General features: G+C 27.7%; 1 protein-coding gene across 1 annotated transcript; it reads left to right on the forward strand.

Annotated features, from left to right (window-relative positions):
- The first annotated feature begins 6,907 nt into the window (after positions 1-6,907).
- On the forward strand, positions 6,908-11,720 carry LOC127258545 (uncharacterized). Its single transcript, XM_051285421.1, has 7 exons — positions 6,908-7,084; positions 7,651-9,177; positions 9,281-9,362; positions 9,542-9,608; positions 10,149-10,334; positions 10,429-10,489; positions 11,149-11,720. Exons 2-7 carry the CDS (start codon positions 7,800-7,802, stop codon positions 11,337-11,339), a joined length of 1,965 nt encoding a protein of 654 aa, XP_051141378.1. The 5' UTR covers positions 6,908-7,084; positions 7,651-7,799; the 3' UTR covers positions 11,340-11,720.
- The last annotated feature ends 1,417 nt before the right edge of the window (positions 11,721-13,137 follow it).

The following is a 13,137-nucleotide window of genomic DNA, read 5'->3' on the forward strand; positions in this document are numbered from 1 at the left end:
CATCCATTAATAGTACGTATATTTATTGGGTTTATTTGTTTAGTGTTTTGATTTGAATTATAATTTTATTTGAGATATAAAAAAATAAAATTTTAATATATATTGAAAATCGAATTGAAAAAAAAAATAATAATAAATGTTTGAAGAACAAAGCTATTGTTTCTATGTTGGTTAAAGAATATTACGTAAATATATAAAGATTAATACTCTCTATTGTAAGGCTCATCCAAATTATATACTCTATAAAACAAGAAATTCATATTAATACTTCTATATACAACATAATAAAACATTTTAATTGATTAACAGAAATATATGTAAGATAATTTTGATATTTTTATAAAATATTTTAATATTTATATATAAATTATTTTTATTATAATATGAAATAAATATTTAAAAAAAAAAAACAAACAAACGAAAACGATTTTTAAGAAAATACATTCACTTAGAATTGATAGAAGTATTTTATTAATATTGTATTTGTTGGCCTGAGTACACATTTTGTGTGTAAGTGTGTGAGAGAGAGCCTCTAAATAACAAGATACTATTTCTTTTACGAGTGAAAATAAAGTATAAAAAAATATTAAAATACATCAAATATACAAACTCAATTGAAGCCTTCAATTTAAAATATATATATATATATATATATATTAGGTTTTGTTTAAGTAAAATTTTTAAAAGTTTAATTTTGAATTTTTTTAAATAACAAAAAATTAAATATTTGATCTAATATTTTATAAGATAAAATTAATATATAACATGATATATTTTTATTATAACACAATATATTATAATAAACAATAACAAAACTTAGGGTGTTTTTCTTTTGATGAGTTTGGAAAAAAAATTGGTTTGAGTTTGATATTAAAATAATATTTGATGAGATGTTTTGTGAGCGAAAAAAAATATAATTTTTTCAAAAAATACAAAGTCCAACATAATAAAATTTGGGAATATTATGTTAAATTTATTTTTTTTTGCACGTAATTTTAGAAATATTATTATTATATTATGATATAGTAGAAATAAAATAGAAATGACTAAATTAACCTTATGTGATATAAAAGTAATGACATTTGTGTAATATATTGTAAGTTGTAAGGATATTTGTGTAATATATAAAATAAAAAAATTAATACTTTGTTATAGGAAGTACTAAAATGAAAAAATTAATACTTTATTATCAAACAAATTAAAATAAAAAAATTAATTCTTTATTATAGAATGAAGGAGAGGGAGTATATAAATATATTTATAAGATCGAAGTGTAGATACTATAAAATGAGGAAGGGTGTGAAGGGTAAGACAATGAATGGAAATTGATATATATATATATATATATATATGCATTAAAGAGCCCTCTTTATTAAGTCATGTGTCATTGCCATTTCCCACAATTTACTATTACCAACAATATACTTAGTCCCAACAAGAATTGAATCCTTTATATTTAAGGTGAGGATGTTTACTTAATTAATAATAATTAGTTATGATATTATTATATATTATTTTTTATATAATTAATAATATTTATAATTTTAAAGTAAATTATATATATAATTAAAAAAAATTAAAATATATATTTAAATATTTCAAAATTATATAGCAATTAAAAATATATGCAATATGGATATCATTTTGTAGAGAATAAAATCTTCAATAATACAAGTAAATAAAAAAATATTTTTGTTTTGTTTAGTTTATTTATAATTAACATAAATCAATTTCATAAAAGATGTGTAGTTTTAAATATAGATAAAAATATATTATTTTTTTTTGGAGATATGTAGAAATAAATGGGTTTTTAATGGGTCCTACGTCATTTATGATGTTGTATGTTACGCAGTTAATTAAGTTGATTTATATTTGTTAAATATGTTTTGGTTTAATAATTTTTATCAAAAATAGAAAGGTGTCAATTGGTACGGGACAAACAAAAATAGAAATAGTGTCAATTGTGGTGGGACTGAGGGAGTATGTTTCATTTTTATTTTAAATTAAAATTAATATATTCAATAAAAACGTATTACTACTTTGTTATAAGATATATAGGAATGGCAAAAGAGTGAATTTGGTATGAATTTTGCAGACAGAAAAATATAGATCCCAGAATTAGTTTTGTCCCAAAATCGTTTAATTCAGAAAATCCATTTCATTTTTATAAAATATATGTAAATATAGATTTTTATTTTTTTTCTTATCTTATTTTATAACTTATATAATAAAATATAATAAAAATTCGGCTGTTGAATAAAATCTCAATTACTGAAACTGTAGGGTGTGTTTGTCTGCGAGTTTGGAGTTTTGGGTTTGAATTTATAAATAATAAAAAGTTAAATTTGAATAATTGTTTGATGTGATATAAATAGATATTGACGTGATGTTTTGAATGAAAATAAATTTATAGTATAATATAATTATTTAATTTAGAGTAAAAATCTATATTAAAACTACAAAGAAAACAACGTAATATACTTTCAACCATGACATCTTTATAACAAGGATTGAACAGTGGAAGAATGGTGATTTGAAAAAAAAGAAAAATAAGTGTGATTGAAAACTGTAAAAAAGCAAAAAAATAAAATAAAAGATAATGAAAACTGTAAAAATATAAAATTAAAACTTTAGACAATGTAAATAAATATAAAACAATAATATTTAATTTTTATAAATATTATTTAAAGCAAGTTTGAGGATGAAGTTGGGTTCAGAATAAATTATTTATCAAACTCATAATCTCCCTCAATTTATATCTTAAAACCCCTAACATATCCTGATTACTCGCTCCATTAAAACAAGAGTTGGGAGGGGGCTGGGCAAAATTCGCCCCAATTATTATTCATATAATTCATTTGTTTTTTCATATAGTTTTAAAAATATTAGTATTATATTGGAATAAAGTAGAAATAAATGTAAAAAGACTAAATTAATTCTATCAGTATTGTATGATATATAGGTAATGACATTTATGTAATATATTGTAAATTGGAATGATATTTGTAATGTTAGGTGGATTATACAATTATTAAAAAGAAATAAATAAATACTTTGTCATGAGACGGACCAAAATAAAAAAAATTAGATAGATTGTTAAGAGACAGAGGGAGTATTATAGTAAATACCCTTTCAACTTACAATATATTAGACAAATGTCATTACTTTTATATTACACCATACTAATAACATATTTATTTTCTTTTTCACTACAATCCAATATAATACTAATATTAAAAAATATACGTAAAAAAAAAGCAAAAATCACCATTCCAATGAGACGGATAGAATATTAAAATGTATTTAAATTAAATTTCAATTTAAAATATATTAATTTCAAACAAAAACTAAACAAACTCAATGTATTTTTAATAATGATGTTGTTTGACTCCATAATAAATAAATAAACAAATAAATAATGTATGTATTTTTATGAACTTTTAATTTTTCATCAGAAATACTAATTTAATATAATACTTCCTTTTTTATATACACCGTGCAACATTTGTCTTTGGCATGAAAATTTAGGTGGAAAGTATTAAATATGGTAATTTGAGATAATTTGGATATTAAGTTATGTGATTGAAAAAAAAATTATTATTTGTGTTTTTATTTGAGTAATGTAATGAGATAAAATGAAGTGTATATTAATATATATATATATAAATATTATTAATTATTTCTAAATTTAAAAATATTGAAGTGAGTTTAGGGCAAACAAAAATAAATAAATATTGTAGAATGTTTGGGATCGAGGAAATATTACAAATAAAGAAATAACATTCTTTATTCGAGTGTCGCATTGATCCCATCCCATGTGGCTGTTTTACAAAAATATAATTATTATTATTTAGCTAAAATACATTTAAAACATAATAATAATAATAATAATAATAATAATATTAATATATATTATATTTAAACTAAACAATATACTTATGGGCTGGTTCAAGGATCTAATGGGATTCCATAAAATCCCATGAAATTCATAAAAAAAGGAAGGTGGAATTTAAAATGATGGGATTTGAAAAAATGGTCTAAAATTCTATAAATAAAGAATTTTTTTGTAATGGGGATACCTCTGTTACTTTTAAATCTCATTCTTAAAATTTTAATTTTTATATTTATATCTTTAGGTTAAAATAAAGCTTAAAATTATTAATAAAGTTTTGCATTCTGTATTGTTTTTTATTTGTCTATTTCTTTCTTTTTTAATTTTTTTGAATTTTTTTTTTCTAATTTTTTTTTCTTTCTAGTTTTTACTATATAGCTGAAAACAAATTTTAAAAAAAATTATATTAATTATATCAATGTATATTTCATGTTAATATTTGTAAAAATAAAAATATTTACAAATACATTAAATGAAAATAAATTCAATATTTTTACATTACGGCTCTATTAATAGAGATAATTTAAAAATTTAAAAAATATTTAAAACGATAAAAGATAAATATTTAATAGTATAATATTTCATAAAAAGTAATTATTTGTCCCAAATTAAAGGGGCTTTTGGGGATTTTCTTTGTAATATATTAAAAAAAATAATATTTATTAGTTAACAGGAGTGTATAAGAGTGTTTTATATTTTTATCATATATATAAAAAATAATTATATATAATGATATATTTGTAATTTAAATAATAATAACAGTATTTTAACATTAGTATGTAATTAAAAAAAATATAAAAATGATAAAAGAATATTTTAAATTGGATTGAAAGAGATATATATTTATTTAATTAGCTTGTAACAAGTGCTAGCACAAATTATTTTTATAATAAATTAATTTTTAAATAAATATACTTAATATGTATTTTTCAAAATATTATTGATAACAAAAATAAATAAATAGTGTGTATATAAATAGACTCAAAATTATTTCAGCCTCCAACAGATTTGGTAGGCTCAATAAATATTAAAAAGTCGGCTTCCGACTTAAAATTTCAAAGGAATGTCCAAATATTTTACATAGACAATCAATACTATGATATTCGCCTCTAACCGACCAACCTCCAATCAAACGCCAATGCAATAAATTCTCGTGGAAAAAGTCAAAATCAATTAACATCCTCATGTCTAGTAAGTGGTCACCATATTAAATAATTTAAAATTTTATACACTATTGCATAAAAGTGAACCACTACTTATTATTATTATTATTATTATTATTACTCCTTTCATAATATAAATAAATATTCATTTGTGTGTGTGTTTTTTTTTTATACTTAATTTTAAAAATATTATTAATATATTGAGATATAATAGGAATAAAATATAAATGACTAAAATAATCTTATTAGTACGTGTGATATAAAGGTAATGATATTTGTGTAATATATTGTAAGTTGTAAGAGTATTTGTAATGTTAGGTAGATAGTAGAATTACTAAAAAAAAATAAATTGATACTTTTTTATGAGACACTAAAATAAAAAAATGAATAATTTATTATGGAACGGAAGAACTATTATTTTTTGTTGCCAATAAATGTAAAATTGTATATTTGTGACTTTGTATTATATAAGAATACTTGTTTTCTAATTATTATTATTTATTAAAAACAATGGGTGTGTTTACTTGTCAGGTTTACACCTATTTTACTATTCCAATTTTTTTTTTCTTTTAAAAAACATCAAATCAAATATTCAATTTTTATTTATTTTATTACATTAAAATTTAATTTTACATTCAAAACATCACATCAACACATATTTATATCACATCAAACAATTATTTCAATTCAAAATTTTACTATTTAAAATCAAAATCCAAAACTAAAACTTTACAAGTAAACACACCCTTAGTGTTTTAACAGTAAAAAATTTAAAATACCCTTAAGATTAATATTATAACTTTTGCATCTACTAAACAAAAAAATATGTTTGGGTATATTTACTTGTAATATTATGTTCTTTTTGTTTTAGTTTTGAATAGTAAAATTTTAAATTGAAATAGTTATTTGATGTGATATAAACATGTATTGATATGATAATTGAATGTAAAATTAGATTTTAGTGTAATAAAATAAAAAAAAAAGAGTCTTTATTTGATATTTTTAAAAAAATAAAATAAAATTAAAATAGTAAAATTTGGTCTAAAATCTCACAATTAAACATAGCATTTGTTTATTGGTGTTAACAATATATTGGTTTTATTATTATTATTATTATTATTATTATTATTATTATTATTATTATTATTTCGGTTGAATGGCCGGTTTTAAAATTTTTGACACTATTTATCTATCCCTTAAATTTTGTGTTTGCTCGGTTTGGATTTTAATTTGAGATTTGATTAGTAAAAAAATTGAATTAGAATAATACCATGATCTAATATAAATAAGTATCGATATGATTTTTGAATATAAAAATAATTTTTAATATAAAATAAAAAATAAAAAAAATATTTGATTTAATTTTTTGTATATATTTTTTTATATAAATAGTGTAAATTTCTCAAAAATACTTTGAAACAAACACAAATGTTATAATATAGGGGAGTCATCCGACCCATTACATTATTTATTTATTTTATATTATTTGGCCATCTAATAATAATAATAATAATAATAATAATAATGCACACATGCGCGGCACTGAAAAGTGAACTTCTAAAGTTTCAATAATTAATTATGCACGGTGGTCCAACAATATCACTAATCTCTTTTATATATCCATCTACACTTTATTGTAGCGTAATTAATGCTAATGCGTCGCTATTAGTCATTTGACTACGTCAAAGAAAGTGGGCCTTAACTCACTCTACATAATTTGGGCCAAATTTAGGCCCAAATCAAATTATATTAATATAGTTCTGGGCTCAGTCCAAAATAGAAATCCAGGCCCAAATTTCGTACGAAATTAACCGACCCGCCGGTAGGCTCGTTGTTTCTGAGACGTGCGCCGTTGGGGGTCTTATCTGTACGTTACCTTGTGAAGTGACTTTTGGTCTACGCCAACCAATCGGAGAGAAATTTATTAATTATTGGTTGTTCAACGGAAGCTTTGATTGGTATATTTGGATTTCGTCGATTGTGAATCCTGTCTGTGGAGAGACGATTCGTTGCCTGCGGTTTGCATCAGGTTCGTTCTTTATTTATGCTCTGTTATGGAATCCTCTTCATTGGTTGACTTTGTTGTTTCGGATGAAGGTTAGGCTGATGTATTGTTGAGTATTGTTTATAAGTTTATTTTTTAATGATCTATTGCTGGATTGGATCGGATTTTCTCATTAGCAATGGATTGTGGATTTGATAGATAAATTTATCTGGAATTGGATGATCATTTTTTGTTTTTTTTTTTGGATTTCATCGATTGAAATACAGAGGGAGGGTTTTTAGTTAACGCTATTCTAAAAGTGAATACAAATCGATGGTATTGCTCTTTGATTCTGCATCAAGTTGTTATATACATGATGCAGTAGTGAATAGTCATACAATTCCTGATTGGATTTATACTTGTATTGGAAATTGTGTGTTTCTGTTGATTGTATCGACTTGTAATTTTGTGTCGTTGAGGTGTTGAACCAATGCTGCGTATTAAGAGATTGGTTTATTTATCCATATATATATATAGATTTCTGCCTTGCTTGATTAATGTGTTATGGTGGCAAGTGTTATATTGCTTTATTCTCTTTTCATTGGATTCAGGTTTAAACTGTGAAGTATACAAGTAGACAATTAGGTGAAGGTGGAATCTGGATGAGTTTCAAAAGTTGTTATAAGAAAGAATATCAACTGAAAACTCTGTACATAGAGATATCTCCATCAATTGCTGGAAGACACATTGATCATCTAGCATGGATATAGAGGTAGCCGAAATTAAAGCTGGAGATAGTTTGAAGACCAGATCAAGTAAAAGAAGGGCGCAGAGAGCAAAGAAGAAGAGAATGGAGAAGAATGAAGCAAAAATCGCTGAGCAGATGTGTGGAAACTTGGATGTGCCTGAAAAAATTGGAGATTGTAAAATAGTCACAGATACCTTGGAAAAAAGTATTCCTGTGATTGATTCTCCCATGCAACCAGCGGTTGAGGATCCTGTGTCAGCGCCAATAGACAGCATTCCTGGTGTTAATACAAATGCAAAACAGAGAAAGAAACGGAAAAGAGTCAAGAAGGTAAAATCTAAGGATGAGCTCGTAGGTGTGGACCAGAGCTTGATGGATATAGAGTCCACAGTAAACCCTGCTGAAGGGGGTGTGAGTGGCAAAAGAAAAAGAAGGAAGCGAAAAAAGGTGGCAAAAGTAAAAGATGCAATCCAAAGTACAAACCCAACAAATGAGAAGTTAAATTTGCAGTTATCAGATAGACAAGAGATCAAAGGCATCCACATTGAGAATGAGTTGAAAGCTGCAGAATCCGAATTTTCCACAAGTAAAGAAACATCTTTATCAGATATAGTGCTTGATAAGGATAAACTTTTAAGCTCGGGTAAGGATTCAGAGCCTGTTGATGTATCCAAAGGAGTTGAGGTCCCAAGTAACGTAAATTCTTCTGTATTAGCTGAAGTTGTGACTGAACCTTCAATGGAACCCATGGAGGAGAAACTCCTTTCTCTTGAAACTATCGAACATAGGCCCAGCCAGACTCGTATGGGTGATGAGGATGAAACTTCTAATGGTGGGATAAATGTGGTAAACATAGAGTGTGCAGCTCAAGAATCTGAATTTTCCTCAAGAAAAGAATCGTCTTTATCAGATTTAGGACCTTCCACGGCCAACCTTCTGGATTCCTGCAAAGATAGAGAAACTGTTGATTTATCAGATGTGGTTGCAGATTCAAGTAACAGAATTTTATCTGAGTTGGGTGAAGGGCCAGGACCTAGACTCAAACCCATGGAAGTGGAACAGAAACTTGTTCCTCTTGAAATTCAGAATAAGATCAACCCTGATCCAGTGGATGAAAAGAATGAAACTTGTAAAAGTGGTATGAATGGGGTAAACTATGAAGGCAGGAATACCTTCTCCAGTCATGATATTGGTGTGGCTGAACATATTGCTTCTCCTGATGTGAAGGAAGCAGAGTGTGTGTCCACTGATTTACATCCAGGAATAGTGCCCCGCAGTGTTCGTATTAAGAAAAAGCTTATTGTCCTTGATGTGAATGGTCTCCTTGCACACATAGTGATGCCACCACCACTAGATTGCACAGCAGATGCTTATATATTAGGGCGAGCAAGTAAGATTTGATGTTGTTGTATTGTGAAACACTTCTTGCATTTGTTATTGTGATAGTATGATGTTCAATTTGGATTAATTATGACCAACTCATGATTCTGCAGTTTTCAAGAGACCATTCTGTGATGATTTTTTGAAGTTCTGTTTCCAACATTTCGATGTGGGCATATGGTCGTCAAGATCCAAGTACTCTTCAAACTGTTAGACTTCCTTTTCTGATTTTGATTATTTCTCACAAACTCACACAGAATGATTTTCTTTATAATTTCAACGATTTAGACTCCTAAATTTAGTTTGCTTATGCTTTTTGAACTTTTTTCTTACTATTTATCGTACTCATTTGGGGACATGTATTTGTTTTGCAGGAGAATAATTGATAGGGTTGTTACTTATCTATTGGGAGGTCTGAGGAACAAACTGAAATTTTGTTGGGTAAATTTTCAACACAATTGCCTGAGTTAACCTCTATTCAGATATGTAGATCAGTTATGTGATGTTAATTAAAATTTACATATACTTTGTTCTTGATACATTTTAAGCATCTGGCTTATGGTGAATTGGACTTTGCATTTTTATAGAGGAATTTCTGTTAATTTAAGGAATGCGTTATACATCGTAAGTCCCATTTATTGGTTATTTAAGTTCAGTTCTGGCATGTATCATGGAATAGACTGGTATGCACGACACTTACTAACATCCAACAAGGTCTATACCATAGAAAAATTACTCATGCTTTGAGGTTCAAGTAAATTGGTATCTATTATGCTATGCATGATTTAACACATAACACATTAAAATAAGGACCACGTTAATAGGTTCTCTATAAATGTATGTGATACCTAAACTAAATTTATATCTTAGATCCTAAAAAATTATGATATGATGTGGTTATGTTTGTTTTTTTTTATTTTTTTTGGTTCTAATCCCAAAAAATCAAATATTGATTGGACATGAACTTACTACTGGATGCAGGATATGTATCATAGTACCCAAACCGGGTACAATACTCTTGAGAACAGACATAAGCCCCTGGTCTGCAAGGAACTGAGTAAAATTTGGGAAAATGAAGATCCTACTTTGCCTTGGAAGAAAGGAGATTATAATGAATCAAACACACTTTTGTTGGATGATTCTCCTTATAAGGCGTTGCTCAATCCAGTAAGTATTTAACCTCACATAATCTGAGCAATATATCTATAACTCATTCTTTTTGTTTAGGTGGATTCTAACTTTGTTTTAATTTGTCCTTTAGTTGCATACTGCAATATTTCCACATTCGTACCAATATCAGAATAAGAATGACAATTCATTAGGTAAGGTTGACTTATTTATTTTTCATAATTTATGTTTTTACACTTTTTCTTCTTTTTCTTCTATGGCATTACATTCCTATGAAAAGAGTTTACTACTAATTAATGTTCCTAATAACATAATTAGATGTATTTTGTCACCTTTGGGAGCAAAGTAACCCTATTAAAGACAATTCAGAGGACCAAAGTCTCTCTTGTATTAGTTGGCACGGTCTATCTTGTTCATTCATTTTACTTAAAAGTGGCTTGTGCTTGAACTTGTGGAAATCTCTGCGAAGAATGGTTTTGAGTGAACTGTTCTTCTTGCATGTTCGGAGATACTTGCATGGGATTAGAGCCTTAGAGTTAGAAATTGAAATATATCATGGAACTTACATAAGCTGATGAAGAAGCAATTGCAGTGAGAGGATCTAAAAACTTTGCTGATACTTTTCTGTTGATTACAATGATCCATTCAGTTTTCCCTTCTATATTCTCTATGTTAAACTGACTTAGATCATTATTTCACAACATTTTCCTCCTCTGAAGATTAAATATCCTCTGAAGATTAAATAAACATGCGGAGTCATCATTGTGCATCATTTCTTGAATATGCTTCTATATTATATACACGTCCAACATCTACATTTTCTGGTTTAATGAGGCGATTATCTGCATTGCAGGTCCGGGAGGTGATCTGAGAGTTTATTTGCAAGGGCTGCTAACATCTGAAAATGTACAGAAATATGTCGAGCAACATCCACTTGGTCAGGGTGCTATAAATGAAAGTAATTTGTCATGGGGGTTTTACTCGGGAGTTCTTCAAACACTGTCCAACCAAACGGAAAACAATCCAATGCCGTACCTCGTTTGAGTTCTTTCGAAGGGCTTAAATGATCTTGGGAAGCTATATATGTTTTTTGTTTCTTGCTCATTGAATTTGGATTAATCGAGCTGCTGAGCAAGGTGTCTGATCTCAAATATACAAATATAGGATACAGATGCAGTTATTTAGGTAAGTCCAACATGCACAGTCACACACACATACGCATATATACATTATAGAAATGAGTTGGGCAGCTTCACACTGATAGTAACTGGAAAAAGGGTTGGAGCCGGTGAGCATATATCTTTAATCCATTGCTACTATATATACTTGAACTGAAATTCATAATAACTTTTTGAATTCAGTTCGATAAACAGTTGATGCTTTTTGGGATCATACCATTGGTTGTTACTGTGTTCTCATTTTCAACGTTGGATTATTTTACATCTTTGTGGATCAATTTGATGACTTAACACAAGCGTCTGCTTGAGTTAACTTTGTCATTAAGTTTTGGCGTGCTACAAATAACATATGCTTATGTTATTTGAAAAGGCTACAAATATCTCAAAGGAATTGTGTGTTCTAGCATATTGTTTTATTATATCTGTGTCTCTTAATTATTCTAGACTCACAATTACAAATATCTTATCTACATATATTTTTGCTTGGAGGTTTCCTATAATTTTCAGCTTCATCAGAAAGAGAAATGGGCTCCCCCCCACCCCACCCCCCCCCCCCCCCCCCCCCCCCATTTTCTGTAACAGTAAACAATGGGAAAGCCATGATTGAAGAAGATGTACTTCTTGGCCTAGGGTGGAGAAAAAGATCCAACACAAGAGAATGGAAGGATGAAAACAAGAATTGGCATAATGATGACCAGCATGCCTAGTAAGTCCAAAAACTTTCTGCAAATTCTACACTAACCAAGACTTAGATGCATCTCAATAGTACAGTCTCCAATTATTGCCATTCTTTGATAGCGATGCCACACCAAAAGGGCAGAACCTTTAGGACAGTACTACAGAGCAAGAAAGGTTAGTCAGTACTTTTTCTTATTTTCTTGTAAATAATAGTAGTAATATATAAAGATCTCCATAATGGTAATGGTGCTGTGGGATGGAATGGTGAGGATATTGGGGATGCTTGGAAAATTGGATTTGGACACTTTTGAGGTTTTAGGTAAGATAAGTAGTCTTACTTTGAAATGTTGTCAAAGATGATTGATGAGGTGGCTATAGATAATTTTGCTATACATGATGTAGTGAAGAATTAATATTCTAGTTATACATGTCAGAATGAATATCATTCAGCATGGTGTTGATCACAAATATAGATAGATAAACCAACAATACAAGACATGTTGATATAATACAAATGCAAAATATGAACTGACATCACATGAATATATATGTATGTGTGTGTATATGGTTATGGTTTTTGATGGGATGGAAAGTGACATGTGCAAGAAAGGCTTTCAAAACTATTGCTGAATAGCTATGAATCCTTGAAAGCTATTTGGGATTTTGTTGAAGAAGTTGAAGCCATGCATGTGGCCCTTGTTCATTTTCCCATGCATCTGATCTGATGACAAAAGATCGATTCTTTATAGAGCATTTACGATCACATGGGAATAGTTAATATTGCTGGAACACTTGAGGTGAACTTAAATCACTTTTTGTGGGCTGTTTATTCATTCATAGTGACTACACACATGAGTGATGTTTCTTGTTTCTTGTTTCTTAAATATCCCAAACATTTTTGGAAGCTGAGTCTTATCAACTTCAAGTATATCGCGCGCCATACATACTCTCAAACTTGAGCTTGAACAAACTCAATCGTATAGTTA

This window comes from Andrographis paniculata, unplaced genomic scaffold, assembly GCF_009805555.1.
Source record: "Andrographis paniculata isolate CXL003 unplaced genomic scaffold, ASM980555v1 Contig59END, whole genome shotgun sequence".
In the NCBI taxonomy this organism is placed as follows: domain Eukaryota; kingdom Viridiplantae; phylum Streptophyta; class Magnoliopsida; order Lamiales; family Acanthaceae; genus Andrographis; species Andrographis paniculata.